This window comes from Felis catus, chromosome D1 (genome assembly GCF_018350175.1).
Source record: "Felis catus isolate Fca126 chromosome D1, F.catus_Fca126_mat1.0, whole genome shotgun sequence".
NCBI lineage: Eukaryota > Metazoa > Chordata > Mammalia > Carnivora > Felidae > Felis > Felis catus.
In genome coordinates this window covers 55,381,584-55,404,301 of record NC_058377.1, presented here as the reverse complement: position 1 = coordinate 55,404,301, position 22,718 = coordinate 55,381,584, and the positions used below count along the sequence as shown (strand labels likewise).

Sequence of the window (22,718 nt, the reverse complement as noted above, 5' to 3'; positions counted from 1 at the left end):
CCCCTTGCTTCCTGAGCAGTATTCAACCCGGATCGAGCTAAGTTATCTGCATATCCTGTGCCTGAACTGAGTAACTAAACATTGCTCATAGAAATTATATCCCTTTGTTAAATTATTTCACTTTTAAATTATTTTTTTTAATGTTTATTCATTTTTGAGAGAGAGAGAGAGAGACAGAGCGTGAACAGGGGAGGGGCAGAGAGAGAGGGAGACACAGAATCCAAAGCAAGCTTCAGGCTCTGAGCTGTCAGCACAGAGCCTGACACGGGGCTCGAACTCACAGACCGTCAGATTACGACCTGAGCCAAAGTCAGTGCTTAAGCGAATGAGCCACCCAGTCACCCCCTCACTTTTAAATTATTGAACGAAAACTCAAATAGCCGCTCAGTGCCATAAGACAGTACCATTACATTTCCCTGACAATTTCCATTTGTGTTCTTCAGAACTGTTATTTCATACTTGTCCCTCTTTCTTTTTTGGATTTCTTTTTATATCTTTTTTGCCTCGTTTCCCTTTCTCCTCACTAATATCTTCAATATTTCACCAAAAATATAGAAGAAATCAGTAAGAAACATCCTCATGTTTCTACCACTATCATCTTCCTCCTGTTTTTGTGGGAGAAATGTTCCAACTCCTATCAAAGGCCAGTCTCCCCTCCCACCTCCTCAAAGACTCATGCCTGCAGTTATAAACTCCATCCCAGTCTCTGGCTCCACCATGGTCTTTAGAAAGTCACTACACTGGTTCACTGCCATCTGCATACAAACATACTCAAATAACTCCCATCTTTTCAAAATTACTCCTCCCTTGACCCTGTGTCCAGCCCCAGCTGTTGAATCATGTTTTGGCTCCCTTTCACATCAAAACCACTCGAGTGTCTTTGCTCTTTCTACACTTGCCTCCCTCTGTTTTCCTCTCATTACAGTTAGGTATTTTCTTCCCTTCATTTCACAGAAACTGCTATTGTCAAGGTCACCAGTCGCCTTCATCTTGCCAAATCCAGTAGATACATTTCTATGTTATTATTTGACCTCTCCATAGCTTTCTACACGATATTTGCTTTTTTCTTTGTGAAATGCTTGTCTTGACTTTCCAGTTTTCTTTTATGTAAAAGGAAACTCCCTTATTCTTTTTCCTTACCTCACTGGCCATCGTGTAAGCCATCACCATGTTATTTCTTGGCTACTGCAGTAGTCAACAGTTGCCCCTACAACCATCCAAGGTAGTCTTTAACATTTTAGATCATACCGTTCTTCTGCTTAAAGCTCTCCAAGGCATCCCTTTGCACTTCAGGTGAAATTTCAGTTCTCTACTATGGCCTGCATGATCTGGCCCTGGTCTAGTTCTCTAACTTCAGTTTTTACTGTTCCTCTGCATTGTTTACTGCACTCCAGCCATACTGGCCTTACTGTTCTTCAGACACTGCCTCATGGCCTTTGTGATTGCTGTTTCCTCTGCTGCAAAACTTTTCTCTCATATCTTTGCATGTCTGCTTCCTTCTGGCTCCTCGGTGCAAATGTTACCTACTCAGATATGCCTTTTATAACCACTTTATGTAGAGCGGTCCTTTCCACAAGTGACATTTACTTTATTCTTTTCATAGCACTTATCACCATTTGAATTTACCTTATTTGTAGTCTTCAACTAGAATGTAAACTTCTTGACAGCAGAGATTTCACTTATCTTAAATACCACTGGACTTTAGCATATAGACTAGTGCTGGCACATGGCATGTGCCCAATAAATATGTAAATGGAAGGGAGGAAGGGAATGAGGAAGGAAGGAAGGAAGGAAGGAAGGAAGGAAGGAAGGAAGGAAGGAAGGAAGGAAGGAAGGACATTTAACCACATGAGTGAATAACTAAAGAGATGCATTGAAGTATTAAATAGCAGTTATCCCTGGATTATGTATGGGATTATAGAGAATTATATTTCATTTGTGTGTTTTCCAGATTTCCTATAATGAGCATAAAATACTTTTGCGATAAAGAAAATACATGTTTATGCTTGTTTTAAAGGAAAAGAGACTTTAAAAGATTCCAAAGGTGCTTTGGAGGAATAGTAATGATAATAAGCCAATCTGAATACCCTTCATCCTAAAGCAGACTACCTCCTGTTCTTGGAAGGGGGGGTGGAGGTATTTAATTCAGTTTTGAGTTTTATTTATGTGGCGGATTATTGTATTTTCCAAAGATGTTAACACCAGTATATCTCATCTCACCCGCTGTTATTACAATGTGACATCGACTCTCTTCAAGAGGTAGGATCTCTGATCCTTGACCTTGAATCTGGGCAGGACTGTTACTATGGTGGACAGGAAGCTATATGACTTCCAAGGGTGAGTCACAAAAGGCGAAGAACTTCTTCCTTATCTTCCTGGGATGCTTACCCTAGGAACCCAGCACCTTGTGGTAAAGAAGCCAGTGAGCCATGTGGAAAGGCCACGTATAGATGTTGCTGCCACAGCCTCACCTGAAGTCCCCAGACTGCAGCCAGCATCAACTGCCCAAAATTTGAGTGTGTGAATCTTTAGATGATTCCAGCCCTCAGCCTTTGAGCTGTCCCAGCTGACATTGAGTGAAGGAGAGATGAACTTCTCCCTCCCAGGTCGGCTCAAAATGCATACTAATCAGCAAAGTAAATATTAGTATTTTAAGCCACTGAGTTTTAAGGTGATTTGCTAGACAGTAACAGGTAGCCAGAACAATTTACAAAACATACCTAGTCTAATTCCGTGCATACAGCAACCTCTGACATTCCCTTAAGCACATGTTTTCTAAGAACTAGATAAGTTTTAAAATCTCTAGGATCATTCCTGCTGTCCATTCATGCTATTCCTAAAACAGTAACCCTGGAAGGTAGCGTGTGTCTATCACATATATAAAGAAACAACTGGGGCGCCTGGGTGGCTCAGTTGGTTAAGCGTTCGGCTTCGGCTCAGGTCATGATCTCACAGTTAGTGGGTTTGAGCCCCACATTGGGCTCTGTGCTGACAGCTCAGAACCTGGATCCTGCTTCAGATTCTGTGTCTCCCTCTCTCTCTCTGCCCCTCCCCGCTCACATTTTATCTCTCTCTCTCTCAAAAATAAACAAACATTTAAAAAATGTAATAAAAACAAAGAAACAAGCTGCAAGAATGCGCTGAGACAAGGTGAGACTAAGAATCTGAGCGAAGGAAGAAGTAGGCTCTCCTACTGTGTGCTGAATAGATCATGACAATATTCAATTCTGAGGACTGACCTGGCTTGTGTTCAAATGCAAAATACCAGAATGGTGAAAGAACGAAAAATATAGGGGCGCCTGGGTGGCTCAGTTGGTTAATGTGTAACTCTTGATATTGGCTCAGGTCATGATCTCATGGTTGTGAGATTATGCTGACAGCGTAGAGCCTGCTTGGGATTCTCTCTCTGCCCCTCCCCTATTTGTGCCCCCCCCCCACCTTCTCTCTCTCCCTCTCTCTTAATAAATAAATAGAATTTTAAAAAATAGAACTAAAAATCTAGTCCTGATGCTTGAGGAGAAGGAACTGAGAATATTTAGCCTGAAGAAGAGAAGACATGCCCAGTTCCCCCAACTCAGCTGTACATAGCAGATTCTCTCAGTTCTCTGCATTTTTCATGTCTGGCCCTGTTGCACTTCCTTCTCTCCCATGGACAATTCCTGTTTGTCCTTTAAAGTCTCAGCCAAAGCAGCAGCTCCTCTAGGCGGCCTTCCACGGCCCCAGGGTAGGATATGTACCCTTCATATGTTCTTTCACAGCACTCTGTGCTTCTCTGTTACTTCCCTTATCTGTTGTCTCATAAATATATTTATGTGTTTTTCTTCGCTATCATAATGTGAGTTACCCAAGAGCAGGAACTGTCTCTGTTGACCTTGGTATATGCCCTACATAAATGTTTTATGAATCAGTGTTTGAAGGGTTGACATGTTGAAAAGGATTAGATTTATTCTTTGTGGTTCTAGTGGGGTTAAAGATAAAGAGACACCTTGGTCAACATAGAGAAAAAATTCTGAGCCAGTAGATGATAAGAGCTGCCGTCGGAGATCTTGACTTCTCTGTCCTTATGCCCAAGCATAAGCTGGACAAACATTTTCATTAGTTCAAAAATTGGTACCTGGGCAACAGATATGCATAGGTAAAAATGATATAGTCCTTTCCTCAAGGAATCTGTGGTCTAGTAGTGAAGGTAATATGCTAGTGAGTGCAGTGGTAAAGGGGCATACAGGATGCTATGGAAATGGAAAGAGAAATTTTTTAGGGGAAGTAGGTCAGCAAAGGGGTTTCACGCAAATGACTCAGACACATGTTTGAGTTGCATGTTCAAGGATGGGTAGGAATTTGCCAGGCCATCTAGAACCCACGGAGTTGAGTTTGTCTGGCATCTCGGGGCACTGCAATTAATACACTGTAGCCATGGATGGAGTGGGAATATGTGGTAATGAGGGCCATAGTGCTACCAGTAACAATAGCTAACATTTGTTACATTGTTGAGCACCTGCTCTGGGCAGCCTTGAACTAAATGGTAAGAGATGTGTTTTGGGAAACTAACCAGAGGCCAAATCTAAGCCTCTTGAACTTTATCCCCTATAAGCCATTAATAGATTTGGAGCAGAGGTGGGACACACTTTGATTTGCGTATCAACTTAATTGTTGGTAAGATTGTTACCAAGATAACAGCATTGGAATGGACCAGATAGCCTTTGAACCTGAGATTGTAGATTCTGTGCTTTATCATTACTATGATACTACTTTATCAACTTCGGGGACAGATTGGACAGATGCCTTATTTCTTGCCCCTTTTGTTCTACAAAGGTGTGGTTTTATGTGCTTGCCTATCTGTGCAGAAATGATACATGACCCAATTCCCCAATGATTTAGGAAGGAAGAATCATCAGTATTAAAGGGCTTTTTTAAACAGCGTCCCTATCTCTCTAATTTAAATACAAAATGATTGTGAATATTCCTTGAAGATTCCCTGTCTTGTCTCCTTTCAGGATGAATTTGGCTCAACTATGGTAGGCCATCATTTTTTTATGCACAGTCACTGAAGCAACATAAGAAATGATAGTGTTGTACTTCACTCATGTGGAATTTAAGATGCAAAACAGATGAACATAAAGGAAGGGAAGCAAAAGTAATATAAAAACAGGGAGGGGGACAAAACATAAGAGACTGTTAAATATAAAGAACAAACAGTTGCTGAAGGGGTTGTGGGCAAGGGGGTGGGCTAAATGGGTAAGGGGCATTAAGGAAGACACTTGTTGGGATGAACACTGGGTGTTATACATAGGGGATGAATCAGTGGAATTTATTCCTGAAATCGTTATTGTACTATAGGCTACCTAACTTGGATGTAAATTAAAAAATTAAAATTAAAAAAAAAGAAATGATAGTGTTGCCACTGAGCTGACCCTGGTGGTCAATGAACAATTTCACCAGCTTGTTATAGCTGTAAGAGAAATTGGAGGCCTAGTCTCTACTTCTGCCTACACTGGGCACAAGCAGATATTGACAGTTCTGTCTTACTGTCTTAAGAACAATTTGGAGCTTGGATGGTATTTTCTTTAGATTTATTATTGCCAGGTGGCTCTTGGGCTCCAGTTCCAATTCTACTACCACTTTGCTGGCTGTTTGAGCATAGGTATGCCACTTAATTTTGCTGAGCTTTTGTTTCTTCATCTATCTAATGGATTTAATAATACCTATAGGAGTATCGTGAGGATCAATTGATTGGCATTTGTGAAAGTGTCATCATAGGATCTGGTAAATAAGTGTTTCATAAGTAATAGTTTCCTTCCTTTTTCTTTAGCTAGTCAGAGTGCCTGAAACCACCATTATGGATTCATTGTTAGTGATTCATTCCTTTGAGTACTATTATGTGTGCCTCAGTGAAGGGTAATATTGTAAGCTATGACTAACTCCTTTCTCAGGATTAATGTGTCACATACTTTCGGCGACTAGCCAAAAACAATGCATTTGGGACTGGGTTTGAGAAAAACATTAGAGGAGGAGTAGAGACACTAGTAGAGGACTTCAAATGAAAAGTGGAAAGTACCAAAGAATAATTTAGAATCATAGAATTTTAATATTAGAAGAGATTTTTAGGTATTCTCTACTGAGCATATGTGATTGATAGTGGAAAAAATTAGATGCTAGTATAAAAAAAGTATTCATCTTCTTCTCATAAGTAAAAAAAAATAAATTTCTCATACTTATCCTAGAAAACAAAACCAAAGAAAAATGTTTGTTCGTCTATAATTTTCCTTATAATACAAAAACAAAAATAGCTTACATGCTATTGTAAATAATACATGTTCTGGTTATAAATATTACCCTTCTTTCTCCTTTGCTCCCTATCTCAATGAATGGAAACACCTTACACTGAAAACCCAAGCTAAAAACCTGTGATTCATCTTTAATTTCTTCTGCTTTCTCACTACTGGAAACACTGAAAGCTCTTGATTCAACTTCCAGAGTAGCTCTCAAATACATCTACCTCTAGCTGTCTGCACAGCCACGACCTTAATCCATCATCCCCAGTCCTCATTTCTGTAACTGTTTCCTAATTGGTGTCCCTGCCTCCCCCATCCATTTGTCATACCAGAAGACAAATACTGTTCCTACAAACAAAACTAATTTTTCCATTCTTTGAGCAGTGTTTGCTAGGCTTTGTACAAGTGTTAGAAATGAGATGTGTAAAATACAGTCCCTGGTCTCCAGAAGGCGTGTCACTTTTTAAACATCTTTAATGCTTGCCATAAGTCAGGCTCACAGGCTGTGATCTGGCCTCTGCCCACCTCTTCAGACTCCTCTTCAGACACACACCCCACGCTATCCTGGAACTCTGTGTCCTTTACCAGTCATAATTTTGCTACTTATGGTTTTGAAATAGGACTTTCATATTTGTGTTACCCAGATTTTAAAATCCATGCCCTAATCACCACCGCCACGTACCAGATAGCTCCTAGCCCCTAGAGCCTGCTGAAATTATTCAAATTAGCCAATGCTAAGCCTGCTTACCCTCCCTTACTTTGCCTTTCTCTGGGAAACCACAATAAGGGTTGTCATCTATGCTTCCCCCTTGCTCATTGTGCCTCCTGACTGATGGTGCTGCTTTCCCTTGTGGCCCTGCTTGGCATGGCATGCCTCCTCTTAGGAACTGTGAATAACAAACTGTCTTTTCCGTGGCAGTCATCTCCTGATCTGTTGGCCTCACCATACCTGAAAAATAATAAAACCTATATTTTAAACACACTGCCACCACCACTATAGAGTGAATTGTGTCCCCTCATATGTTGAATCTCTAGAACCGTGTGTGACAATATTTGGAGATGGGACCTTAAGATGGTCATTAGGTTTAGATGAGGTTATGAGGATGGGGTTTTCATGATGGGATTAGTGTCCTTCTAAGAAGAGACCAGAGAACTTGCTCTCTGTTACCCTTTCCCATGTGAGGTTACAGAGAAGGCAGCCATCTGCAAGTCAAGAAGAGAACTTTCACCAAGTACCAAATCTGCCAGTATCATCATCTTGGACCTCCCAACCTCCAGAGCTGTGAGGAATAAATTCTGTTGTTTTAGCTACCCAGTCTAAGGTATTGCTATAACAGCCCAAGCTCATGAAGACAGCCACTTAGTTTAAATCTTTTCAGCGGCTGGGGCATCTGGGTGGCTCAGTCAGTTAAGTGTCCGACTTCAGCTCAGATCATGATCTCACTGCGTATGAGTTCAAGCCCTGTGTTGGGCTCTGTGCTGGCAGCTCAGAGCCTGGAGCCTGCTTCGGATTCTGTGTCTCCCTCTCTACTCACGCTCTGTTTATCTCTCTCTCTCTCAAAAAATAAACATTAAAAAAAAAAATCCCTTTCAGCCTAAAACGCTTGCCTGATCTATTTGCTGCTTATCTCTCCAGCCTCATTTTATATCCTTTCTCTTCATCATTAATTAAGCTTCAATCGCAATGAACATTTTTCATTTCTTGAAATCCCCTTCCTGCAACAGGACCTTTGCACATTATATTTCCACTGCTTATGGGTTCTCCTCTTCCCCTGAGTCCCTCTTCATCTTACTCATATCTGCGTATTTTCTAGGTCTCAGGTTATGTATCACTCCTGTAAGGAAAATCTTTATGACTCTTATGGTTGTCAAAATGGAATCTTTGTATTTAATCACGTTTTTCATTCCCTCCACCTCACTAGAATGTGAATCCCTCAAAGGCAATGACTATGTCTTGTTTTCATTATATGCTCAACAACTAACTTCTATAGGATTGGTTTAAGGATTAGAAACAACCTATCTGCAACATTTAGCTTAGTGTGTAGCTTGTAGTTTAATACGTAATAGTTATAATTATTATTGCTAATAATATTTTTCAGAAACATAGGTTACTTAGATTAACTGAATGACTTTCCCAGCCATTAATATCCCTTCTTAATGTATATTAGTGGACATTTTATCCATCTTAGGTGTTCTAGGAAAAGGGAAAATGCAAAAGAACATTGATAGGACCCACACCCCTATAGATGATAGACATATGTCTTTCCTGGAAGTATGATAACATAGTTTGTGGTACTGAACTGATCTGAGCTGCCTAGTGAGTCAGGCGTCCTATTTAGGTGTGTACATTAGGATAGATGGATGGATAAGCTTGTTTGTTCAACAACAACAAACCAACCCCCATAAGCAGAGGGCAGAGAAAGGCAGAAGAAAGAGGCAGGCCACTCCAGGTTGGTAGTTGGCAGTTTTAATAGGCAGAGAGTACTTACATACGAGGCTTGTCTTGGGTGGCAGCAATGGGTCTCCCCACCTGCCCACCGAATCGTAAACATTCGTAAAGAGGCCTTAGTTAGGTTCAGTAAGGTATACCTTGCAGGTGTTTTCAACAGCAACATCACTATCTCAAGGGTACCACATCATTGTCTAAGACTATGTCTAAGTCTATGTCCTTGGAACTGCCTCTGGGAGCAAGAAAAGCAGAAGTCCTATTCCAAGGATGGGTGGAGGTGAGGAGCCCCCAATTGCCCAGGTCCAGTTCACAGGTCAACCAACGGTCACTTCCTTTCAATGACCTTCCCCAACACTCAGAGTAAATAAGATGTTAAATATATGAAAGAATTAGTAAAAGATATTAGATAATAAGAGGTGACTATCATAATCATTCTGACGTTTTATTTTTGTTGGTATAATAATTGCACCTCTACAATATTCAAGTGCTCTTTCTTTGTTTCTTATAGCTATTGGATGAACTCCCAATGATTTACAGCTGTTGTATATTTGTGTACTGCATGTAAGTACTTAACGTTTAAAATTCAGTTGTTTGATACATTTTAAAATTCATATTCACTTCATACTGAATTAAGTAATATAGTTAACCCTGTTATATTACTGGAAGGTTGTAATAGTGTAAAAGGTTCTAACTTCTGTGATCTTCATGTAAAGTATAATATCTGGGAAGTTATAATAATGTTGTTTATTAACTTTTATGATCTCATAAAAGTTTAGATAGACTCTTACTTAAATTTGACTTGCATAGTCTGCCTTTCCTTGAGTTATGAATGTATGCAAATTTATTTTTTTTTTAATTTTTTTAGTGTTTATTTATTTTTGAGAGAGAGATAAACAGAGTGTGGGCAGGGAAGGAAGAGAGAGAGAGGGGGAGACAGAGAATCAATCCGAAGCAAGCTCCAGGCTCTGAGCTGTGAGCACAGAGCCCGACGCAGGGCCTTAACTCCCAAACCGCAAGATCATGACCTGAGCCGAAGTTGGACATTTAACCGGCTGAGCCACCCAGGCGCCCGTACAAATTTATTCTTATTTAAAAAATTTTTAAGTTTATTAGAGAACACGGGGGAGGGGCAGAGAGAGAGAGAATCCTAAGCAGGCTTCATGCTGAGAGTATGGAACTCCATCTCATGGACCCGTGAGATCATGACCTGAGCCAAAATCAAGAGTCAGACGCATAAGCAACTGAGCCACCCAGGCACCCTGAATGTATACAAATTAGGTAAAAATTTTATATAGTGTGCCATAAAAATAATATTTATGTCCTTTGTACCTGTAATTGTGCTAGGCAGTGTAAAAGCCATCTCTAATTCTCTCAGTTGTGCAAGGTAACTTGGTATTATCCTCATTTTATAGATGATGAAGTAAAGCACAGATTTAGTAACTTTTCTAAGGACATAAGCCGAGCTTCTGCTTAGGTGACTTGCCTAAGCTGTGTAGTTGTAAGTGTCAGAGTTGGACATTGAACTACAAGTTTAATAACCTTGCCTTCTAAGTATGCCTTCAGTTCCCTAGCACTAGTACTTAGAACTTCTCTAAAGCCTTATGTGATGTGTTACCTGGTTCTTTTCGATGTGATCATCATTGCTAGCTCAAGAATATTTTCTTCTAAAGATATCTAAAAATCAGAATCATTTGAGAAAATATATTATTAAAAAGAGCTCATCTGAATCTTTTTCTGTAAAGGGACAGATAGTAATTATTTTAGGTTTTTGGGCCTGTGGTCTCTGTTGATCTTCATCTCTGCTTGTGTAGTGTTGAAGCTACAGGCACCCCGATAATAGGTAGACAAATGCTCGTGACTGTGTTATTTACCCAAAAAGAGCTTGAGCCTTTGGGCGGTAGTTTGCTGCTCCTGATCTAGAAAAACACCTTCAGGTGAGCTTTTTTAAATAAGTCATCAAGTAACAGAACTTAAAGGTAAAAGAGATCTTAGAAATAATGTGGGCCAGGGCTGCCTGGGTGGCTCAGTTGATTAAGTGAGCCTAGTGATTAGATACATGAGAAAAAGATTTTATCCCTGCACACGAGTTGTTCACAATCTGGTTGAGGAGACTGGTAAAAGAAACCATTATAATACAGTGATATTTTCTGTAATAGCGTGCCTTAGTCAGAATGGCTCACAAGATTTAGAAACCTACCCAAGCCGGCTTGAGTTCAGAGAGATTTATTTATTTTAGGGACATGAGGAAATAGATGAAACATAATAGCAGGAAGTATAGCCTGGCTACAACTCAAGGGCAGATTCTGTCTCCCGCTCTTCTCCCCATTCCTTCTTCGCATGGTCTCAAGTCTTTGAATCTGCTTTATTTTTCTCTCCATGCAGATCACTTCTCTGCTCATTCATCTTCTTGTTCATTCAATTTAGCTGCCCAAATACCAGCATCAGATTTTCAATCCGTAAGCCTTTATACTTGGATTCTGTACACTTAATTGATTCAGTCTCTGGCTCCCAAGCTCCCAAGTTTTCAGGAGAGAGCCTCTCATTGTTCCAATTGAAGCCAGGTGCCTACTCCTGATTCACCCAGCGTCTTGGCGGAAGTGCAAGTAGGCAGTGCAGATTCTCTGAGATGAGAGTTTGGGAGGAAATGGGGGCATCGCTGGATCCAGAGATGTGTACACAAGCGTTAAAACAGCATTCTATTTGTTTTCCTAGTTACATATTCTAAAACAAGTTTCTTTCTCTATTTTTTTAAAGGTTTGAATGTTTCAAGATGAAGAACTCTGTAAACTACCATCTGCTTTTTATCTTAGTTCTTTTCAGTTTAATAGTAACCACAGTAAGTCATATTTTGTTTCTAAGAGATTAAGCATGTGAACCACCCATGTGCGGAGTTTGGCACATTTTACTTCTAGTGTTTGCTTCATGCTGTTCAAACTGAAATGTTTCTACACAAAACTCACAGATACTGTTTCTTTATCTCCTGTTTAGGTGTTATTTCTCAACAAAAAGTTGAGACAACTTTTTAAAAATCTGTTTGTTTATTTATTTATTTGAAGGGAGAAAAAGTCAAAGGGCAAATATTTAGTAGCAATGGGGAAAGAATTAACTTTTTTTCATGGGTGGACATAGTACTTCCCATTTGTTAAAAGAAAGTGATTGATTTTGCTCTGTTGGGCCTACTGTGACTACTTTAATGGTTAACCTTTTCCTGATAATGAGTTCATGGTCACTTCTCATCCTATGCTAGTGCTTTTTTCCCTCAAGTAAAGTGCATTTTGTATTAAGAGATAATTCATTTCAACAAATGCGAATTGCAAACCTATCATATCAAGCAGTAGAAAATACAAAGACGGCGAAGAAGCAGTTGCTATGCTTAAGGAATACATTCAAGTAGAGAAGTCAAAGATGTAAGCACAGAATTGCATCAAAAGATGATGATTACAATAATAATGGTAAGAACTAGTTAAATGATGAGAAGACACATGAATGAAAATTACTTGGGTTTGTCAAGGAAAGCTCCTTTTAACTGGCTTTTAACTGATGGTTAAGAGTTTGCCAGGCCCCTGGGGCAAGAATATGATGAAGTATTTCTAAATAGACTGTTACATTGTCCCTAGGCATAGAACCTTGGAACATAATAAACTATCATTTTTAAGCACTTACTATGTGCCAAATACTACACTGAGTACTTCATTTTCTGATTAAATCATCACTACCAGCAGAAACAGGAGAGATTTAATATGGCTAGAGTATATGTTAAGTGGTGATGAGTGAATGAGTCTAGTTAATGAGATAAATGTCAGATTATAAAGACCCTTGTATACACTGGGATTTTTATCTTCAAGGTAATTTGAAGCCATTAACTGATCCATAGCTGAGGAAGAACATCGTTAGTTAGAAAGATGACTGATTTTAGGGGATGGGTTAGAGGAATATGAGGCTAGACTCAGGGACTTTTGCATTTGCTTGGGCAAAATATGAGACTCCAACTGAAGTAAAATAGGTGTGGGGATGAAAAGAAGCTGTCATAGGGGCACCTGGCTGGCTCAGTCAGTAAAGCTGTGTGACTCTTGATCTCTGGATTGTCGGTTTGAGCCCTACATTGGGTGTAGAGATTACTTAAAAAAATAAAATCTTAAAAAAAAAAAAAAGATGCTGTCATAAATAACAATCCGTAAGACTTGTGACCCACTAAGTAGAGGGTGTGGGTATGGGGTAAAAAGAAGGAATTGTCTAGAATGATGCCTCTGTTTACAGGCTGGCCATCGTGGTACATAATAGGTTCTTAACCAAGATGGAAAACTTCAAGGAAGAGCAGATTTTGCAGGAAAGATAATGAGTAGGTTTGTGTCACAGAGTATAGGTAGATAAATTCAATTTGGAATGTGTTGAGATTGAGATGGCTGATGTTAATGACACCTGAGGCTTATTAACAGGTAGGCTGAGCTAAAGATGTGGGTTTGAGAATTGTCAGGGTATGGGAGGTACTAGAAATGAGAGAACAGATGATCTGGCACACATAGCAAGAACCATTAAAATTACCAAAGATGCAACCCTATGGAACACTTTTTTTTTTTGACAGAGATAAACAAGAGTATACATTTATGATACTTTACCCTAAAAGTTCTAAAAGTTGCAGTTGATTTGTCTATTTGACATTCACATCCTGTCACTATGCAAACTTTCATAATGCCTAAGGATTTCAATGAGTCAACACTTTAAAAATAAAAGTTATATACATTCAAGGTGTACAGCATGATGAGTTGATATGCATAGTGAAATGATTACTATAGGCAAACTAATTAACATAGCTTCTCACATAGTTGCCGTGTGTGTGCGTGTGTGTGTGTGTGTGTGTGTGTGTGAGAGAGAGAGAGAGAGAGAGAGAGAGAGAGAGAGAGAGAGAGAGAGAGAAGACCACCTGAAATCTGTTTTCTTAGCAAAGTGCCAGTATTCAGCCCAGTATTAGGTATAATCACCATGCTGTACATGGGAACACTGACATTTGAGGGTCAGGTAGGAGAAATGGAGCCAGCAAAGGAAACTGAGAACAAGTAGTCAGAAACATAGGCAAACTAGAGAGCCTAATATCACAAAGTATGAAGAGATTTCCAGAAGGAGTAACAGTATTAGTTGCCACTGAGAGGTTGAGTAAAATAAGATTGAAGTTTGACCCATAAAAATTTCAATTAAAAGACCAAGTAACCATAATAAGCATACTGTCAGCAATAGATTGATGGAGGCAGAAGTTAGATTATCAGTGAGCTGAGAAGGTGAATAGAAGGTTGAAAGAACAGATACACTATTTTCTTATGCTTCTACACTGCCCTGCACTGTCCTTGCATAAACTACATACTCCTTGATTGTGAGAAAATCCTAGTGTTTCAGAGATGAAAGGAAATCTTGTTGTTGTAAAAAAGAAGAGAACAAAGTCCAGAGAGTGTTAATGACTTACTTGTCTGGCCAGCCAAGTTCATATGGAAAATTGGTGGCAGAGTTAAGACTGGACCACTTTCTTTTTTTTTTTTTTTAATTTTTTTTTAATGTTTATTTATTTTTGAGAGAGAGAGAGAGAGAGAGAGACAGAGCACGAGCAGGGGAGGAGCAGAGAGAAAGGGAGACACAGAATCTGAAACAGGCTCCAGGCTCTGAGCTGTCAGCACAGAGCCCGATGTGGGGCTCGAAGTCACAAACCGTGAGATCATGACCTGAGCCGAAGCCGGACGCTCAACCAACTGAGCCACCCAGGTGCCCCAAGACTAGACCACTTTCTAAGTTCAGTGGTTGGAAATACAGGCTTGGGAGTCGGTTAGATCTAAATTTGAACCAACATTTAACTGGGAACCTTGGGCAAGTCACTTGGCAAGTCACAAGCCAAACTTGGGCATTAGTTTTCCTTGTCTGTTCGATGAAGATAATAATAGCATACATTTCATGTAGGAACATTAATACTTGGCACATAGTAAGGACTCCATAATTCTTTTGCCTTAAAAAAAAAAAGTCTTAAAGGGCATGCCCTTTTGCATTTCATTTATTAATAACAATGAGAATATGAAGCTATACAAAGGAAAATTAATATCTTGACAACACATTTCAGAGATGAAAAGCATTCTTCCTTACTGAGTTTAGAGTTACAGATAGATAGTGTCTCATACACATCTTCCTACTAAAGCTGTATGGGAAAAGAAATAAATCTGCTGTTAAATAATCTGCTGTTATTGTAGTGAGGGTAGGAACTTCCTACAGGAATAAGAAATTTTGTAGCCAAATTGTAAAATTACATAAAATTTTGTGAGATCAGCACTATATTAAATGAGGACATAGAGATATCTGCCAGAGAGATATCTGTCAAAGAGATTATTGCCTTGTAGGGGAGAGGAACAAACCAACAAACTACATGATGTTTATACATGGTCAGTGAGGGCCTGAAGGAGGGTGAGTGGCAGCTTCTGCTGAGTGGAGAAGGACCCAGAAAAGACTTCAAGAAAGAGGGATGGTTTGAGCTGAATCTTGGAAGATGAATGTTTGCGAGCAGGGGAGGATTTCTGAACGAAGTAAAGGGCAGCATGTTTAAAGATCTGGAAGTATTGAAGTAGCACATTTGGGGAAGCACTGTACTTTTTGGAGCCTAGGATGAAATAGGGACGAGGAGAGCAATGAAGCCGAACATAAAGTCAGGAGTGAGATCATGGAAGGCTTTGAAATTTGGACTTGTCTCATAAGTGATGGGAATCGTTCCAGGATTATGATTTGAATTTTGATTACTCTTTACCATGTCATTTTAAAGGCATACTCCTACAGGGCAGTAAATGCATGCTGAATCTTAAACAGGCATTGCACTTAATCACCCACATGACACTGGAACCTAAAACTAGGGTTTGTGTAACTGGGAATGCATCTAGGTGGATGGGTTAGAGGCTTTGGAAGTAAAAGAAAGTACAAGAAATTTGTTGTAAATGTATTCAGTTATTGAGCGTGCATTATATGCTGAACACTTTCACGTCTTTTAGCTTATTGTTCCCCACCACTGTTACTCCTATTACCCAGATAAGGAAAAAATGAGTCTTTTGGTTAAGTGAGTCCTTGCTCGAGGTATGTAGCAAGTCAGTGGCAGAGTCTGAAATTGAACTCCTGTCTTTAACTCCAGTGTTCTTTCTGTTGTAGAAAAAACTGTATTATAGGCATTGTCAGTAGACCCTCTTCAGCCCTTATGAGTAAACTGTGTGCATCTTTGCCCTTCCTTGATGCTGATGCAGAGGCCAAGAAGCCAGAGTAATCCAAAACAGCCTTGAAACATTTAGTTTACCGTGGTCAAACTAGCACTGGGGGAGACCCGCCAGTAGCTACTATCCCTTCTGTGGCATGCCACCTAATCTGACTGGTTTTACATGGCTGGAGTACGATCTAAGTAACAGGACTAGGAGGCAGGGAGGATTGGGATTTGCAGAATTACTGGAATAGGTTTTCTTCCCCCTCAGTAACGCACTTCATTCACATGTGTTTCTTTTAATATTTTGTAGGTTTACCTTAAGGTAAAGGAGCCTGTATTCCATCAGGTAAATTAAAAAAACTATTAACACTTAATTGTTTAACAGTACTTGCCTGCATTTCATTTCCTTTTCTGGTAAATTATATGCAGATATAATTTCTGAAAATAAAGTGGTAGATGTCCTATGAAAGTATTTAAAACAAACTCAAGTGCCTATAGGATACCAATGCCCAGACCCAGCTGGCTGTAGTCGGTAACGCAGGTGCAGTGTTCCTTATAAGCAGAAAAAAAACAGAGAGCATTTATACACATACACGTACAAAGTCCTTTTTATGACACTATTTTCTAGAAAAGATAGACTGAAAATTCCTTGAATATTTTCCCCCTAATGCCTATTTTAATGAGTTTTTTGAGGTGGGAGGTTAATTTACATTGAGAAAAGCAAACACAGGAAACTTTGCTATAGGAAATAATGATTTAAGTGCAACCCATAGTGGAACCAGAGTAAAATCAAGTAGTAGACCCTAAATAAAGAGCTCTTTTTTTTTTTTTTTAATTTTTTTAACGTTTGTTTATATTTGAGACAGAGAGAGACAGAGCATGAATGGGGGAGGGTCAGAGAGAGAGGGAGACACAGAATCCGAAACAGGCTCCAGGCTCTGAGCAGTCAGCACAGAGCCCGACGCGAGGCTCGAACTCACGGGCCGCGAGATCACGACCTGAGCCGAAGTCGGACGCTTAACCGACTGAGCCACCCAGGCGCCCCATAGAGCTCTTGTTAATTGAATGCTACCATGTGCCTGGCACTATGCCCATTACTGCACAGACTCTAATCTTTCCAGCAGTTCTACGAATTAGGGATTATTATTCACATTTTAAGGGAAGTGAGCTCAGAGATATTAAGAATTTGCCCAACAGTTACACAGTTACTAAGGGACAGAGCCAGGATTGTAACCTAGATTTGTTTGACTCTTGTCACCATTCTTTTAAAAAGCCAGCAAACAAACAAACAATACATAAATAAGGACACATTATCAGAAGCCTTGTAATTTTAGAATATTTTGTACTTATATAAAAAGTAAGTGTTCCTGTAACTTTTTAAACTTGAACTAGATAATAATCATCTAACTGAAATCTGTTTTTTGAAACAAATTCCAAAACCACATTATTGTGCCACATTGTTTTTCTACAGACAAGCTGAAAGTAGGTGTTATAAGAGAGGACATCTTCACTTTCCTGTTTGTTTGAGCTTAAAGTAGGTCATTATGGAATTACCTCTTTATTTAGAAAGATTTATTGGCACAGCGTAAAGAATGAAGTTTATTTATAAGAAGACTTCGGCTTTTGTAAATTTCTTATTGGTCTTCATAAGAAAGAAAAAACATACCCACAAAAAAATAAAATTCAGAAATTTGAGGTTAATTTTTGTAAGTTTATGACCATCCATTTTCCATTTTGTGTTTTAGATCTATGTTATACTATGGTTATGTAATAAAAGTATCAAACTATTTGTCTAACTTCCCATGCTGCAACTTTCATGTGTTCTTTTCCCAGTAATAAATTTTTTTTCCCTGTGGATAGTGGCATGTATGGATGTATGCTGATAGGGAGGGAGGCAGGATGAAAGCTTATAGTTCTGTGTTTTATCTCAGGCCTTCTCAGGAGCGAAATAAAGAAGTAGAGGAATGCTAGGGTGAAATGGAGAAGTAGTCTGAAGGCAGAAGACATTCATTCAACAGATGTCCACTGTGTACCTTCTCAGTGCCAAATACTGAGCTGGAAGTTGGAAATAGAGAGGCAATAGAACAACAATTTGAAGATAAAGTCAGGCGGACCTGGATTTAAATCTGGTCTCTCCAATTACTAGCTGTATACACTGGACAAGTTACTTAACTTCTTTGAGCTTTGGTTTCCTCATTATTCCACAAATACTTTTTAAGTGCCTTCAATATGCCAGGTATGGTACTAGGTATAAGAGATACACTATTGAATAAAATAATAAGGTCCCTGCTCTTGAGAGCTCATTATACTGTGTCTCTAAAATTGGTATAATAATTTCCTAAGGTTGTCTGAGGATTAAATGAGCTAATACAAGGGTGCTCAGTTGGTAGAACATGCGACTCTTGATCTCTGGATTGTAACTGAGCACTGTGAGGGGTGTAGAGATTACTTAAAAATAAAATCTTTTTAAAAATAAATCAATAAAAAAATGAGATAATGTATATCTCCTGCCATGGGAAGTACTCAGTAAATGTTAATTAATATTAAGAAACCAAAGCAAATGAGACAGGGTCGCTGGTCTCAAGGAACTCGCTGGTCAGGAAGATAGACTTGCAAAAAAATATTTATAGGGGCCTGGGTGGCTCAGTTGGTTAAGCGTCCGACTTCAGCTCAGGTCATGATCTCACGGTTTATGGGTTTGAGACTCGTGTTGGGCTCTAGGCTGACAGCTCAGAACCTGGAACCTGCTTCAGATTCAGTACCCCCTCTCTCTCTCTGCCCCTCCCCTGCTTGCACTCTGTCTTTCTCTGTCTCTCAAAACTAAACAAATGCTAAAAAAAAATTTTTAAACATTTATAGTATATACATCTCATAATGTGTAAAAGCAGTGCTAACCAGGGTGCAATCTGTCTGCTTGGGTGACTCAGAATAAGGCAATAAAATACATCTGTTACATATAGCTGAATTATTTCTTCCTCTTATATTGAAAAGCAAGATAGGGAAGATGGCCCACTATATTTCCTGCTATTGGTAAAGCTTTATTTGAACAGGCCTTTGTCCCAAAGTCTAATCTAGAATATCCTATGCTGACCTGTTAAGTAATTAGAATTGATTTTCTTCTTTTTACGTGAGCTCTGCACTCAACGTGGGACTTGAACTCACAACCCTGAGATCAAGAGTCACATGCTCTACCAAATCACCCAGCCAGGCACCCCAGAATTGATATTTTTTATTTATACTTAATGGCTTAAAAAAAATCTATCCCTGATTAGTTTCTTGGTATCATTCTTAAGAAAAGAGAACTGCTTTTTCTGAGAAACTGTCAAAATTTGTAGAGTATCACTCATTCTTTCATATCATTGTTAATATGTACAGAGACTTAGAAAAATGGTTTTGAAATTTGTAATTGGAAAAATTGTTTTGGAATTTGTGACAAAATTTACAGTAAGTCTCAAGATCTTAAAAATAAATGGAAAAAGAGGGAAGAGAATAATGTTATCTAATCTAAAGGAGCTCTGGCTTGAGTGTTTGGAATCTCGATTTCTTACCACTTTGATGGCTTGAAGTTTGGAATCTTGTATTTTTTTTTAATGTTTGTTTATTTTTGAGAGAGAGAGAGAGAGAGAGAGAGAGAGAGAGAGAGAGAGAGAGACAAAGTGCAAGCAGGGGAGGGTCAGAGACAGAGAGAGGAAGACACAGAATCTGAAGCAGGATCCAAGCTCCAGCTGTCAGCACAGAGCCCGACATGGGGTTCAAACCCACGAACCATGAAATCATGACCTTAGCCTAAGTCAGACACTTAACCGACTGAGTCAGGAATCTGACTCACCCAGGAATCTCAGATTTCTTAACACTTTTGTTATCCATGGACAAATTTCTTGTTGTGTCTATTCTTCAGTGTCTCATCTATAAAATGTTTAAGACAAGGAGAGGGATTATTTCACAAGGATAATATAAAAATAATATACAAGGAAAAGCATAAGGCAATATAATATGACACTAAAAATACATATGAAGAAGTAAGATGACACAGGAAAGTTTCTGTCTATGATAATCACAGAAAGCTTCTAAAAGGAGGTATTTGAGTAGGGCCTAGAGAGATATGTGGGGTATACAATTAGAAGGAAAGAGTTAATAAACACTGTAAAAGTATCTGTCACAGCCAGGATGGTTATCTTGCTAACCAGATTAGCTTCCTTGAGGGAGAGAACACTGATAACAATTCTACTTACTGATTTAAATCCAAAGTGATCCAGACATTTCCAAAAGAGAGCCAAATGCTATTTATTTAATTTGATGGCCTTGCAAAGGGTAATAATAAAATCATATGCCTGCCACATTCAGTAGAAATATTAATATATCTTAAGAAAACATTAAAAAAGTATACATGAAAGTAGATTAAAAGAACTTTTAAGTTAGTAAACCTTCTTTAAGCTAATTGATAAATCAGTAATTGAATATCTCAGATGAGATCTCCTCTGTTATCTCAAAGAGTACTATTGCTTAAAATCTTCCTGCCAAAGTAGATGTCTCCTAGAGATTATTTCTAGACTTGACATGTCAGTATTTTACTACCCTCCCTTCTGATTTGACCCTCAAGGTTTTTAAGAAACAACACACTATATAAACAGTTTGAAAAACAGGGACTCAAGCAGCTAACTCAAGCAAATAACTATTATTTACATTTTATTCTGTTATGTTTGTGCCATTTTATTACAAATTAGGAACGTAAGGAAATCCCAATGTAAGCACACTTGGAAAAGAAGCAAAAGAAGCTGACATTTTTGAGCGTCTGCTTTGTGCTGAGTATTATATATTCTTTCATACAGTTTACATAGACTTAACTACTATTATCTTAGTAAATGTCAACAAACCTGTATAGAAATTACCATCTTCATTTTATAGGTGAGGTAACCAAGAGTCAGAAAGGTTAAATGATTTGTCCAGTGTTTCTCACCTAGTTACTAGCAGAGCTGGAAATTGAACCCAGGTCTTTTTTTATTCCAAAGCCCATATTCCTTCCGTGGTGTGATGATGACCCTGTAGCAGATTACTTTGGAATTCAATTTATTATCATAAAGATTCATTTTTTAAAAGAATGAAAATAATTTTACGTGAAAATTACAAGGAGCAAACAAGTATGTATTCTATTTGTTTTTTTTTTTTTTACTTAAAAATAACTAATATTAGAATATGCATAGAAAAAAGTTGTGAAGGTCCTGTGTCTATCTCTAGCTGCAAGAGAGACTGAGAAATCAAGCTTATATAGCTGGACATATTGTCGACTGGATAAAATGTCTTCTGTAAAGACCAAAAAAAAAAAAAAAAAAAAAAAAGAATGGATACTGAGTAGGTACTAGCAAGGTCTGCCACAGATCCTAGGAGAAAGTCAGAATGTATGGGATAGACGTGCTTGTGGAAAGAAGAAAATTAATCTGGAAAAGCCCTCTTGCACTGCAAGAGTATAGTCTCTTCCTTATTCATTATTTGATGTCTTTAACATACTCTGAACAATCCATTCCCCTTGACTTCTGTATGGTGATGATTCATAAATCTGTTTCTTCAGCTCAGATACTTTCTTCTAAGATTTAGACCCAGATATCTAACTTCTGCTAGAGATCTCTACATGAATATATCACTGATACATCAGACTCTGAACCTATCTAGAAATGAAATCACCATTTTTCTCTCCAGTATTTCTTCTCTTCTTGTAGTCCCTAACCCAAGGAGCAGTTTCACCATGGACCCTAACTGCTAAAGTCATAAACCAGGCCATCATGGACTTTCCCAACTCTTCCTAACTTCCATATGAAATTGATTATCAATCTAAGCCCTAAATACCTCTTTAATCTGTCCATTTCTCTCCCATTCCCACTGATAGTACCTTGGTTCAGGTCCCATTACTCACCTAGGTTACTGTAGTACCTTGTCATTGGTTTGTTTTCTATCGGTCTTGTCTCCCTCTAATTCATTCTCCACCCAGCAAGAGGGATATCTTTCTAATACACAAGTGATCATGTTGCACTATTGCTGAAACTTCCATTGACTTCCCTTTACTTTTAAGATAAAGTTCAACTCTTTAACATGACCTGAAAAGCCAGTTTAAACCTCTGCTTACCTTTCTGACTTCATTTTTCCCACTCTTCATTCCAACAGCATATTCTAGACATCCTTACTTTCGTCCCCAAAATATAAGCTATGCCAGTTACTTTCCTCCAGCTTCTTTTAATAATATTTTGGTTATTATTGGGGCACCTGGGTGGCTCAGTCGGTTGAGCGTCTGACTTCAGCTCAGGTCATGATCTCACGGCCCGGGAGTTCGAACCCCATGTCAGGCTCCGTGCTAACAGCTCAGAGCCTGGAGCCTGCTTCAGATTCTGTGTCTCCCTCTCTCTTTCCCCCCTCCCCCACTCATGCTCTGTCTCTGTCTCAAAAATAAACTATTAAATAATATTTTTATTATTATTAATGATGTTTCTACTAATGCTTCAATTATAAAATGAAAAATCATATCCTCCATAAAAGTCTTTTTGATCTGCCTAAGTCTAGATTAGGTGGCTTTTATAAGTACTTACAAAATACTCTGTATAACTCTTGTCACGGAGTTAAATACTATATTTTTAATTGCCTGATTACTTATCTCTTTTCACACTAGATTGTGTGAGAGCATTTGCTGTGAGGGCAGGGATTGATGCCTTTCTGGTTCACCATTAGAGCACCATGGCTGCAGTTACAGATTCAAGCTGGCAGACAGCCTCTAATCGGCTTTAATTTAATGCTGTGTTTA

At 38.8% G+C, this 22,718-nt stretch overlaps 1 protein-coding gene across 4 annotated transcripts in view; it reads left to right on the top strand.

The window, feature by feature from the left end:
- Window positions 1-22,718, top strand: part of ACER3 (alkaline ceramidase 3) — a 168,832-nt gene that overhangs the window by 110,197 nt on the left and 35,917 nt on the right. For all 4 annotated transcript variants that reach the window (XM_023239409.2, XM_023239410.2, XM_019811768.2 and 1 more), the window contains 3 exons: window positions 9,230-9,282; window positions 11,476-11,557; window positions 16,242-16,277. In XM_023239409.2, coding sequence (XP_023095177.1) covers window positions 9,230-9,282; window positions 11,476-11,557; window positions 16,242-16,277 — 171 coding nt within the window. The remainder of the gene's footprint in view (window positions 1-9,229; window positions 9,283-11,475; window positions 11,558-16,241; window positions 16,278-22,718) is intronic.